Source organism: Elephas maximus, chromosome 1, assembly GCF_024166365.1.
Source record: "Elephas maximus indicus isolate mEleMax1 chromosome 1, mEleMax1 primary haplotype, whole genome shotgun sequence".
NCBI classification, from domain to species: Eukaryota; Metazoa; Chordata; class Mammalia; order Proboscidea; family Elephantidae; genus Elephas; species Elephas maximus.
The window spans coordinates 88,017,198-88,030,969 of record NC_064819.1 but is presented as its reverse complement, the minus strand read 5'-3'; the positions used below and the strand labels follow the sequence as shown (position 1 = coordinate 88,030,969).

Sequence of the window (13,772 nt, the reverse complement as noted above, 5' to 3'; positions counted from 1 at the left end):
ATCATACTATCAAGAAAACAGTGCAGGGAGCAAAGCTTATCTTTGGACCTGAGGTTCCTGCGCTAAGCTGCTCCCACAAGGGAAGACTGATGACAAGGACCTTGTTCCAGAGCTGACAGAGAAAGCCTTCCCCTAGAGATGGCACAACTGAATTTGGACTTGTATGCCACTAGACTATGAGAGAATAAATTTCTTTTTGTTAAAGCCACCCACTTGTGATATTTCTGTTATAGCAGCACTAAATGACTAAGACAATTAGAATATACCAAGATGGAATCTGTGAGGGGAGAAGTCAGGACTAATCTCACAGACCTTCTTTCTTTTTTTCTTAAATTATGCTTTAGATGAAGGTTTACAGTGCAAATTAGTTTCTCATTAAACAATTAACACACATTGTTTTGTGACATTGATTGGCAACACCCTCCCCTTCTTGACTTTGGGGTCCCCATTACCAGCTTTCCTGTCCCCTCCTGCCTTCTAGTCCTTGCCCCTGGGCTGGTGTACCTATTTAGTTTCATTTTGTTTTATGGGCTTGTCTAATCTTTGGCTGAAGAGTGAATGAACCTCAGAAGTGACTTCAGTACTGAGTTAAAAGGGTGTCCAGGGGCCATACTCTCTGGTTTTCTCCAGTCTCTGTCAGGCCAATACGTTTGGCCTTTTTTTGTGAGTTAGAATTTTGTTCTACATTTTTCTCCAGCTCCATCCGGAACCCTATATTGTGATCCTCTCAGAGCAGTTGGTGGTGGTAGCCAGGCACTATCTAGTTGTGGTGGACTCAGTCTTGTGGAGGCTGTGCTAATGTTGTTCATTAGTGCCTTGGACAAATCTTTCCCTTGTGTCTTTGGTTTTCTTCATTCTCCCTTGCTCCAGACAGGGTGGGACTAGTGGAGCACCTTAGATGTCCCCTCACAAACTTTTAAGACTCCAGACACTACTCACCAAAGTAGGATGTAAAATATTTTCTTTAGTAACTTGGTTTTACCAACTGAGCTAGATGTCCCCTGAGACCATGGTTCCCAGGCCTCAGCCCAGTAATTTGTTCCCTCAGGGAGTTTGGATTTGTCTGTGAAGCTTCCATGATTGTGCCTTAGTCAAGTTGTGCTGACTTCGGCAGTATTGTGTGCCGTCTTACCCTTCACCAAAATTACCACTTATCTATTGTCTAGTTAGTGTTTTTCCTTCCCCACCCCTTCCTTCTTCTTAAGCATCAAAGGCAGTTTATTTTTGTGTGTAAACCTTTTCATGAGTTTTTATTAACAGTGGTCTCATAGAATATTTGTCCTTTGGTAATTGACTTATTACACTGAGCATAAAGGCCACCAGATTCATCCATGGTGTGAGATGTTTCACAGATTCATCATTGTTCTTTATTGTTGTGTTGTATTCCATTGTGTGTAAGTACTAAAGCTTGTTTATCCATTCATCTGTTGATGGGTACTTAGGTTGTTTCCATCTTTTTTGCTATTGTGAATAATGTTGCAATGAACATGGGTGTGCATATTTCTATTTGTGTGATGGCTTTTATTTCTGTAGGATATATTCCTAGGAATGGGATTGCTGGATCATATGGCATTTCTAGCTTTTTAAGAAAGTGCCATATTTTTTTACAAAATTGTGGTATCATTTTGCATTCCCACGAGCAGTGCTTAAGAGTTCCAATCTCCCCACAGCCTCTCCAACATTTGTTATTTTCTGTTTTTTTAATTCATGCAGTAATGTTGGGGTGAAATTGTATCTCATTGTGGTTTTGATTTGCATTTCCCTAAGGGCTAATGATCTCGAATATTTCCTCATTTTTTAGTCTCCTGAATGCCTCCTTTGGTGAAGTGTCTATTGATATTCTTTGCACATTTTTTACTTGGATTGTCTTTTAGTGCTAGAGATGTTGGTGCAGAGGAATCTAACTGATTTTTGTATGTTTATCTTACGTCCTGATATTCTGTTAAGCTCCTTTATTAGTTTCAGTAATTTTCTTGAGGATTCTTTAGGGTGTTCAGTGTATAAGATCACATCATCTGAATATAGAGATACTTTTACTTCTTCCTTACCAATCTGGATGCCCTTTATTTCTTTATCTAGCCTAAGTGCTCTGGCTAGGACCTCCAGCACAATGTTGAATAAGAGTGATGATAAAGGGCACCCTTGTCTGGTTCCTGTTTTCGAGGGGAATGCTTTCAGACTCTCTCCCTTTAGGATGATGTTGGCTGTTGGTTTTGTATAAGTGCCCTTTATTATGTTGAGGAATTTTCCTTCTATTCCTATTTTGCTGAGAGTTTTTATCATGAATGGGTGTTGAACTTTGCCAAATGATTTTTCTGCATCGATTGATGAGACTATGTGGTTCTTTTCTTTTGTTTTACTTATATGATGGATTACATTGTTTGTTTTTCTAATGTCGAACCATCCCTGCATACTGGTATGAATCCCACTTGGTCATGGTGAATTATTTTTTTGTTATGTTGTTGAATTCTATTGGCTAGAATTTTGTTGAGGATTTTTGCATCTAAATTCATGAGGTATATATGTCTGCAATTTTCTTTTTTTGTGGTGTCTTTACCTGGTTTTGGTATCAGGGACATGCTGGCTTCATAGAATGAGTTTGGGAGGATTCTATCCTTTCCTATGCTTTGAAGTACCTTTAGTAGTAGTGATGTTAACTCTTCTCTGAAAGTTTGGTAGAACTCTGCAGTGAAGCCATCTGGGCCAGGGCTTTTTGTTGTTGTTGTTGGGGGTATTTTAAATTATCTTTTCAATCTCTTCTTTTGTTATAGGTTTATTTAGTTGTTCTACCTCTGCTTGTGTTAGTTTAGGTAGGTAGTGTGTTTCTAGGAATTCACCCATTTCTTCTAGGTTTTCAAATTTGTTAGAGTACAATTTTTCATAGTAATCTGATATGATTCTTTTAATTTCAGTTGGGTCTGTTGTAATATCACCCACCTCATTTCTTATTTGGGGTATTTGCTTCCTCTCCTGTTTTTTTTTTTTTCAGTTTCGACAAAGGTTATCAATTTTGTTAATTTTTTCAAAGAACAAGCTTTTGGTCTTCTTAACTCTTTTGATTGTTTTTCTGTTCTCTATTTCATTAAATTCTGCTCTAATTTTTATTGTTTGCTTTCTTCTGTTCCCTGAGGGTTTCTATTGTTACTCTCTTTCTGTTTGTTCAAGTTGTAGGGATAATTCTTTGATATTGGCCCTCTCTTCTTTTTGTACGTGTACATTTATTGCTATAAATTGACCTCTGAGCACTGCTTTAGCTGTGTTCCAAAGGTTCTGATAGGAAGTGTTTTCATTCTCATTTGGATTCTATGAATTTCTTTTTTCTGTCCTTAATGTCTTCTATAACCCAGTTGTTTTTGAGCAGGCTATTGTTCAGTTTCCAGTGTTCAATTTCTTTTCCCTGCTTTTTCTGTTATTGATTTCTACTCTTATGTCCTTGTGGTCAGAGAAGATGCTTTGTAATATTTTGATGTTTTGGATTCTGTGAAGGCTTTCTTTGTGACCTAATATCTGGTCTATTCTAGACAGTGTTCCATGTGCACTAGAAAAGAAAGTATACTTGTCTGCTGTTGGGTGGAGTGTTCTGTATATGGCTCTGAGGTCAAGTTGGTTGATTGTGGCCTTAGATCTTCTGTGTCTTTATTAAACTTCTTTCTGGATGTCCTGTCCTTTGCCAAAAGTGGTGTGTTGAAGTCTCCTACTATTATTGTAGAGCTATCGATCTTTTTTTTTTTTTATCTATCTTACTTTTCAATGCTGATAGAGTTTGTTTTATGTATCTTGCAGTCCTGTCATTGGGTGCATAAATATTTAGTATGGTTATATCCTCCTGGTATATTGTCCCTTCAATCATTATATAGTGTCCTTCCTTATCTTTTGTGGTGGATTTAACTTTAAAGTCTATTTTGTCAGAAATTAATATTGCCACTCCTGCTCTTTTTTGATTGTTTGCTTGATGTATTTTTTCCCATCCTTTACGTTTTAGTTTGTTTGTGTTTCTAAGTCTAAGGTTTGTCTCTTGTAGGCAGCATATAGATGGATTGAGTTTTTTAATCCATTCTGGCACTCTCTGTCTCTTTATTGGTGCATTTAGTCCATTTACATTAAGGGTAATTATGGATAGGTATGGACTTTATGCTGTCATTTTGATGTATTTTTTTGTCTTAATTTAGCCTTCATATTTGAGAGACAGTTTTGCAGGATATATGATTCTTGGCTGGCAATAATTTTTTTCCTTCAGTGCTTTATATAAGTCATCATGCCTTCTTGCCTGCATGGTTTCTGCCAAGTAATCCTAGCTTATTCTTATTAATTCTCCTTTGTAGGTGACTTTTCATTTATCCCTAGCCACTCTTAAAATTCTCTCTTTATCTTTGGTTTTGGCAAGTGTGATTTTAATATATGTTGGTGACTTTCTTTTGAGATCTACCTTATGTGGAGTTCACTGAGCATCTTGGATAGATATCGTCTCATCTTTCACAATGTCAGGAAAGTTTTCTGCCAACAAATCTTCAGCAATTCTCTCTGTATTTTCTGTTATTCCTCCCTGTTCTGGTACTCCAATCACTCATAGGCTATTTCTCTTGATAGAGTCCCACATGATTCTTAGGGTTTCTTCATTTTTTTTAATTCTTTTATCCAATTTTACTTCAAGCATATTGGTGCCAAGTGTTTTATCTTCTGTCTCACTAATTCTGCCTTCTCCTTCCTTAATTTTGCTCCTCTTTCTATTGAGATGTCTAATTCTGTAATTTTATTGTTAATCTTCTGAATTTCTGATTGCTGTCTCTCTATGGATTCTTGCAACCTATTAATTTTTCATTATGTTCTTGAATAACCTTTTTAATTTTTTCTACTACTTTGTGTGTTCCTTGGCTTGTTCTTCATTTTGCCTAATCATACTCCTATTGTCTTAAAGAATTCTGTATACTAATCTTTTGTGTTCTGCATCGGTATTTCCAGGAAAACACCTTGATCCAGAAGATTGCTCGATTCTTTGTTTTGAGAGCTTGTTGAAGCGACTGTGATCTGCTTATTCATGTGATTGATATTGATTGTTGTCTCTGAGCCATCTATAAGTTATTTATTATTTTATGTTTGCTTACTCTACCTGTACTTTTTGTTTGTTTTGTTTTGATATGCCCAAGTAGGCTGCTTGGGTGAGCTAGCTTGATTGTTTTTGCCTTTGACTCTCTAATGCCCTGTCACCAGATGGCTAGAGCTGTTACCAGATATATGAGCCTAGGAGTCCATTCACTTTTCTTGTATGGATTCAGCTCAGCTGCCCAGGTAGTTGGTCATCAAGTGTGTGGTACAGGCTCTTTTCTACAATCTTAGAGGGGCAGGGGTGATTGGTGTAGGTACCAGTACCTGGTTGCCACAGGGGGTCATGGTCTGAGCAAGCCAGGGGGCTGACAACTGTCCCCTGAGTGTCTGTGAGGAAACTGCATCCCTGATCTGTATAGCACATAGGTGGGTGAGTTCTGCAGCTGGACCATGGGCACCCAATGCTTTTGGTTTTAAGGACTAGGATGTACCACTTATCCCTTGACCCCTGTCCCAGGTGGCTAGGTGACATGGATGGAACCACCAGTCCTTAGGCCCCTGATGTGGGTAGGTGAGGACCCTGTTTAATAAGCAAAGCAGTGTCAAACATCAATCAGCCCCCCTCTTCTACACAGCTGAAACAGTTGCAGTCTGCCAACAAGGGCTAATTCTCCTGAAATGAGCCCACAAATGTCTATGCAGAGGTGAAAGGTATTCAAAGTCTATGAACCATTTGTACCTGGACAGGAGCCACTTCTATCCTAAGCAGCTCAGCTTAGTGGAGCTGGCAGATTATCTCTTCCCCCAATTGTGAATTTATTCCTTCTCCAAGGCTGGGAGAATCAGTAGATGCCCTTTATTATGTTGAGGAATTCCCCTCTATTCCTATTTTATTGAGCATTTTTATCAGGAATGGGTGTTGTACTTTATCAAAAGCCTTTTCTGTGTTGATTGAAATAATCATGTGATTTTTTTGTTTAATTTATGCTGTGGATTATTTTGATTCATTTTCTAATTTTCAACCCTCCTTGCATACCTTGTATGAATTTCACTTTGTCAGGGTGTATTTTTTTTTTTATGCTGAATTCTATTAGCTAGAATTTTGTTGAGAATTTTTGCATCTATATTCCTGAGTGATATTGGTCTGTAATTTTCCTTTTTTATGGTGTCTTGCCTGGTTTTGGTATCAGGGTTATGCTGGCGTCATGGAATGAAATTGGAAGTATCTCTTCCTTTTCTGTCTTCTGAAACACTAAATCCATACAATTTAAAGCACTAAATAATTAATTCTTTGTTTAAATTAGTTTAACCCATAGTTTTATAATCTCAAACTAAGTGATGCTAGATTAAATTCAATAAAAGTGGTAGGTGATATTAGAGATTTTAAATTATCTAGACTTTTTTTTAAATAAAACAAACCCAAGTTTATATAAACTAGAACATTATGGTAACATTTTTACAAGAAGAGGGACAAAGAGTTTTGTGTGTGTGTCAAAATTATTAACCAGTCTAACGTTTAAAAGACTTCCCTTAAGTAAGAATAATGCATAAATATTTTCTCTATATAATTATATCTCACAAATAAAGGTGTTTAAAGTGTTTAAAAATAATGTAGTTTTGTTGTGTTTCTTATCACATAGCCAAAACCACCAATTAAACTCAGAATATATCTTTTTTTAACTAAAGGTATAGATTGAACAACAACAAAAAAAAGATTCTTGAATAGCCAGTGTATCATTTAAAGCATAAGAATGCATATTCTTAGAAATATAAAATTCTTTTATTTTAAATAGATAAAAGTACTTATTTATCTTTTTTAATTAATCAGCACTCCTTTACATTTTAACAGAAATTATACTTTAATTATCTCCCTCTTCATGAAGACAGGAGTTCCTGGGTAGTACAAACAGTTAAGCGCTCAGCTACTAATTGAGTTAGTAGCTGTTTGAATTCACCCAAGGGTGCCTCAGAAGAAAGGCCTAGAGATCTACTTCTGAAAGAGTCAAGGAATACTGGTTTGCTAAAATTTTTAAATTTATAAAAATGAAAAAATTTATTAGCTCTTATGTAATTTAGAGAAGTGAAATGTAATAGAATTACAATGATTTAAGATAGAAACAGAAGTTTTGTATCAATTAAATGTAAAGGAATAAAGACATAAAACAAAATATTGTTAGATGTCGCCATAGGCATCATTGATGAGAATCTGAGAAATTTTTTATTTTCTTTTTAACTTGGTAAAACATTTTCTTTTTTGGTGTTCACATCCCTTGACATAATGACATATTTTCCAGGAATTTTTCTTTAAAGGATTGCCTTGACAATGGTAAATTTTGATTTATAGAGCTGTAGGGAATCCTCCTTTCCCTTTTTCAATCTGCCCAGTTTATAATGGTGTAAGTTTTTATTTTCTCTTTTACTTAGCCTTTTTAAAGAATCCGGAAGGAGCATTAGTGTTATTTAATCACTTAAAAGTTTTGCAAACTGATCAAAGAAGACTGAGTTTGGAAAGCTAAGGATTTGGATACATTTGTTTTAAGGCTCCTTTTAAGAGTACAGAGAATAAAGCTAAAAGGCAAAATATCTGTGATGAGTATGACATATTAAGATCATCTTTGCTATATAAATTTCATTTGTGTCGATACTTACACCTATTAAGCCCATAACAGATAAATATTTGAAAAGTCAAGCGTGTTGGAAGGAGGAAGACAGCTTTGACTTTTGGACTTGGGAACACCCATCCTGGCACAAACACAAAATACACAGAGAGGATTCCACCAAATTCAGAAAGACAAAACATTAAAAATTTCTCAACCCTGCATCTTATATACCAAGATGTAATTGCTAGAAATATTAGAACTCTCAAACGTATTACAAATACACACACACACTCCAAATGAATTAGTTTCAAATCTCCTGCCATTTTGACCTGGCAAGGTTTGAATTCCTGTAATTATGTGACAGAATCACTTAATGATAGAACAGCAAAAATCAAAACTCAAAACCCACCACTACCCTCATCAGTGTGGACACAATCAGTTATACACAATCAAAATCACAATCAACAGCTAACTTGGCAAAGAATCAGACATATAACGGAAAAACCAAAAAGCTCAACCACAAGACTTATCAGATCAGTCAAGAGAGGCTGAATTCCAGGAGTTGAGGGGTCCAACTTAGATGAGGGGAAGTTTCCAACTACATGTTTCTTTTTGTCCAAGGGTTGAATCCAGATGGGTAATATCTCAGTGCCTTCACAAATAAAGTTTAAAAGAATAACTCAGTGACAGCTAGCTAATTATTAGTAAACTGTTTACTTCTATAAGAAGGTCCTGGGGTAGTGCAAATGGTCTGCGCTCATCTATTAACCCAAAGGTTGGTAGTTCAAACCTACCCAGTGACACCACAAAAGAAAACCATGACGACCTATTTTCATAAAAATAACAGCCCAGAAAACTCTATAAAGCAGGTCTACTCTGTAAAATGTGGGGTAACTATGAGTCACAATCAACTTGAGAACAAGGTTTTTACTTCTATAAAAGGGAGATAAATTAATACAGTGATTTCATCTAACAAGGCAAAGCCAGGATTTATATAAGAGAAAGAACAGAGAGGGAAGAAAATTAACTTAAAAAAAAAATATCCAATAAAGTACAAACACAAAAATCTTGTTTGTATTTATTGGGTAAACCAATTGACAGGCAGATAACAACAGGTCAGTCTTGTTATCCTGATGTGATATCCTGAGTTTGTTAAGTAGAGGGATCGAAGAAAATGATTTCAGTTTCCTATGAATTCTTCAGAGTGTTGGGAATTTAGTTTTGCAGGAAACATTTCAACCTTTCAGTGTCTTTCAGCACTCCCACCTTAGTTAAATCAGGTTGCACATTTTCCTCATCACTTTCTCATTCTCCTGTACACTGATCTTTTCTCACCAGCCTCTTCAAAGCTCCCTTTACATCTTTGTTTCGCAGAGAGTAAATAAGGGGATTGAGAGTGGGAATAACTACAGTATACAAGAGGGTTATAAACTTTCCCTGATTATGGGCATAGGAGCTGTTGGGCTGGATATAAACAGCTGTGGCAGTCCCATAGAAGAGGGACACTACCAACAGGTGAGACCCACATGTTCCAAGGGCTTTATGCCAGGCTTTGGCTGACCTGATTCTCATCACTGCTTGGGCAATGTATCCATATGAGACCAAGATGAGTATCAGGGGGAGGAGGAGCAGTACCAAGGAAGCCATGAAGAGTTGGACCTCATTGGCATGAATGTCTACACAGGCCAACTTGATCATGGCAGGCACTTCACAGATGAAGTGGTAAATCCTCCGGTTTCCACAAAGGGGCAGCCGAAGGGTGATGGTGCCTTGAATTAGGGAGTTACCCACTCCACTCAACCATGCCACTCCTGCAAGTGACTGGCAAAGTCGTGGATGCATAATGGTAGCATAATGAAGTGGTCGGCAAACAGCAGCATAGCGGTCATATGCCATGACAGCTAGGAGAACACACTCAGTGGATCCCAGTGCCAAAGACAAGTAAAGTTGAATAGTACAGCCTACAGGAGTAATTGTCTTGGTGGGCTCATGGAGGTTCCATAGCAGTTGGGGCACAATGCTGGTGCTAAAGCAGATGTCAACAAAGGAGAGAATGGTAAGAAAATAATACATGGGCATATGGAGCATGGGATCCAGTCTGGAGACCAGAATGATGGCTGTGTTACCTATCAGTGTCAGGAGGTAGGAGATCAGCACAACCACAAAGAGGATCTTCTCAAGCTGTGGCTGGTCAGAGAAGCCCACCAGTATGAAATCACCTCCCCAACTCTCATTACTCGTCTTCATCACCTTACTCATGAAAGGAAAGAAACAAGTATAAAAATACAGGTGTTGGGCCCAAAACCCAAAATCAAACATGTAGCCATCAAGTCAATGTTGAGTAGTGGGAGACACATATGATCAGAATTTCACTTGAGAGAAATTGACCCTGAAGGTGAGGAATGAGGGTGCGTATGTACACAGAAAAAGAGAGAGAAGAGAGAAAACTGTCTGACCTCAGGTGGAAAGAAAAAGTATGAAGAACTTTCTTAGAGAACTGCTAAAAGATATGATGACATAAACATAAGAAGTGATTAATAATGAATGATTTCTTGATTATTGTAGGCTTAATTTTTCTGTAAATCTGCCTCCTTCTTCCTCAACAGCATCTTGTAAAACTGGAAGAAAAATGAAAATGGAGGTAGTGAATTAATGAATACCTTCTTTATAAGTATTCTATCAGTGTTCAAAAGGAGCCTTGGTTGCACTGTGGTGAAGCACAGTGGTAACTGAAAGGTCAATGAGTTAGAACCAACTAGACTGTCCTTAGGAGAAAGATGGGGCGATCTGGTTTTGTAAAGATTACAGCCTTGGAAACTCTATGGTGCAGTTGTACTCTGTACTATAAGCTCACTATGTGTCAGAATCAACTTGATGGCAGTGGGTACCAGTGGTCAATAGTAAAAGTAGCAAATAAGGAATACATGTTTTTTTTAAAATATAAAATAATATTACTGCAATACCCTGTGCTGACGTATGAATTTACCAATATCATGATAAGATGGAATATGAAATACATAATTATATTGGTTTAATCACTTAACAAATAACCTAAAAAGAAAAAAATTGAACAAACCTGTTGCCAACTAGTCACTTCCAACTCGTAGCAACCAAATAGTACAGAGTAGAACTGCCCAGTAGGGTTTCCAAGGAGAGGCTGGTGGATTCAGACTGCTGACCTTTTAGTTAGCAGCTGATACCTTAAGAAATACCATCTATATATTAAAAAGGTTTCCTTTAATATTTTTCTTACACTGTAAAAATGAGCAACTGGGTATTTTATTTTTTTATTAATTAAAGTAGCTAAAGTTTTTCAAAATTTTATTCTTTGATGGATTTCATTGAATCTTTGGATATAAGCTATATTTTCCTTTCTATAACTTCATATTATAGAGGAGCAGAATAACAAGTCCATTTGATTGTCTTACACAATGTTGCTAATTAATTTAGTAGCTCTTCCATGTCATAGGTCATTGCTGACCTTCTGATGGAGGTGGAGTTAAAAAAAATCATGTTTTTGAAATTTGATTTTGAAAAAGATGTATATTTTTGCTGCCGGCAATCAGATAACCTTTCTTAGCAAGTAGTGTTTAAGTAGAAAACTAAAGGATGAATAGGAGTTAACTAGTGAATGAGTTGAGGTTTGGCATAAGGAGAGATTATTTTAGGCAGAAAGAGTAGCATGCTAAGACTTAATGCTGAAAAGGCATAGAGGAGAAGAGGAATATGTGGTGTCATATGATTAGTCTGCAATAGCAGGCAGGCATGGGAAGGAAGAGGGATGTTTAAATTTTGCTAAAGATGTGGATTTATCCAAAGGGTGTTCTAAACAGGCCAAGGGGCAATAGAGATCAAGAGGGAGAGATAATTGACATGTTTTTGTAATTTTCATATTAAAACAAACAAAAAGCACTCTGGCCTCAGGTTGCAGGAAGGATTGGCAAGGCACAGGATGATACACAGCAACTAGTTTGAGAGTTGTTACAATACTCTAAGAAAGACTTGGCTTGGCAGCGGCAGGGGAGATTTAAATTCTTAGACCCTAGAGATATTTATGAGTTAGAATCAACAGAGTATGATGATTCACTAACTGTGGAAGGTGAGAAGGAAGGGTTGATGATGGGTTACAGGTTTATTTCTTGAACAACTGGATGTTCATTACAGAGGGAGCAAACATGAAAACTGAAAAAAAATTTGTAGGGCAGATAGTAGATTTACATATGTCTAAAATTAAAAAAATTGAATAGAGAGGCCAAGACTGTGGAATAGCCAGATACTTCCGGTGATCCCTCTTACAACAAAGACCTGAAAAATCAAGTGAAACAATTATGTTTATAACAAACTAGGAGCCCTGAACATCAAAGGCAAAGTTAGAAAATGGACTGGGCAGTAGGGGGAGAGAGAGGTGGTTCAGAAACAGAGAAGAGTTGCCACCAAAGCTGATTCATCGGGATCTCTCAAGCACCTTTCCTGGAAGCGGCTGCAGCAGGCCAGTGGTAGCATTTGGCTGCAGTTTTCTAAAGGAGAAGGAGCCAGCAGTACAGCCTACTCAAACCTCCGGAACCAGAGAAGAACGGCACTCTCGGTGAAAGCTAAGTACTTGCGTATATTTTACTGTGTCCCCTGCCCCCAAGCCAGCTTCAGTGGCTGTTGATTTCCCTGGGTCTGAGATAGGCCCTGTTGAGCACCTGGAGCCATCCTCCTGGCCTTGGAGAAGGAATAAATTCACAACAGGGGGAAAGGATAATTTGCCAGCTCCACTAATCTGGGGGGCTCAGGACAGAAGTGGCTCCTGTCCAGGCAAAAACAGTCCGTGGACTTTGAATGCCTTTCCCACCTGTATGGACCTGTGTGGGCCTATTTCAGGAGAATAGGTCCCTGCTGGCAGACTGCAACTGTTTAAGCTGTGTGGTGGAGAGGTGAGCTTTTGATATTTGACATGACTTTGCCTATTAAACAGGGCCCTCACCTACCCACATCAGGGGTCTAAGGACCGGTGGCTCCACTCAGGTCACCATCCACCCATGACTGGTTCTAAGGACAACGGGTGCCTCCCAGTCCTTACAACCAAAAGCATTGGGTGCCCATGTCCATCTGCAGAATCCACCCACCTGTACCCTCTAGAGAAGAGGGACACACTTTCCTCAGAGACACTCGGAGGATGATTCTCAGCCCCTGCCTTGTTCAGAGCATGACCTCCTGCTGTAGCCAGATACTAGTACCTGAACCAAACACTCCTGCCCTTTTAAGACTAGGACAGAGCCTGAACCAAGCACTTGATGACTACCTACCTGGACACCTGAGCTGAATTAACACAATAAAAGTGAATGGACTCATAAGCTCATATACCTGATAACAGTTCTAGCCATCTGGTGACAGGACATCAGAGCTCTTAAAGGGCATCCAGACTGGTAAGAAAGAAGTAAAAGTATCACTATTTGCAGATGACATGATCTTATACACAGAAAACTCTAAAGTATCCTCAAGAAAACTACTGAAACTAATAGATGAGCTCAGCAGAGTATCAGGATACAAGATAAACATACAAAAATCAGTTGGATTCCTCTACACCAGCAAAAAGAATATCAAAGAGGAAATCATCAAATCAATATCATTTACAGTAGCCCTCAAGAAGATAAAACACTTAGAAACAAGTCTTGCCAGAGATGTAAAAAGACCTATACATAGAAAACTACAAGACACTACTGTAAGAAACCAAAAAGGACTTACATAAGTGGAAAAACATACCTTGCTCCTGGATAGGAAGACTTAACATTGTAAAAATGTTGATTCTACCAAAAGCCATCTACAGATACAATGCAATTCCGATCCAAATTCCAACCACATTTTTTAATAAGCTGGAGAAACAAATCACCAACTTCATATGGAAGGGAAAGAGGCTACGGATAAGTAAAAAAAAAAAAAAAAGTAAAGCATTACTGAAAAAGAACAAAATGGGAAGCCTCACTTTACCTGATTTTACAACCTATTATACCACCGCAGTAGTCAAAACAGCTTGGTACTGGTACAACAACAGATACATAGGCTAAAGGAACAGAATTGAAAATCCAGACATAAATCCATCCACGTATGAGCAGTAGATATTTGACAAAGGCTCAAAGTCAGTTA

The 13,772-nt window shown here is 37.8% G+C and overlaps 2 protein-coding genes across 2 annotated transcripts in view; both read right to left on the bottom strand.

Annotated features, from left to right (window-relative positions):
* Positions 1–8,948: 8,948 nt before the first annotated feature.
* On the bottom strand, positions 8,949–9,890 carry LOC126076094 (olfactory receptor 2G3-like). The gene has a single exon (XM_049884550.1). The coding sequence runs from the start codon at positions 9,888–9,890 to the stop codon at positions 8,949–8,951; it is 942 nt and encodes a 313-aa protein (XP_049740507.1).
* Positions 9,891–10,210: 320 nt separating this feature from the next.
* Positions 10,211–13,772, bottom strand: part of LOC126064783 (olfactory receptor 10C1-like) — a 36,651-nt gene continuing 33,089 nt past the window's right edge. The window contains exon 2 of the mRNA XM_049864114.1: positions 10,211–10,261. Coding sequence (XP_049720071.1) covers positions 10,211–10,261 — 51 coding nt within the window. The remainder of the gene's footprint in view (positions 10,262–13,772) is intronic.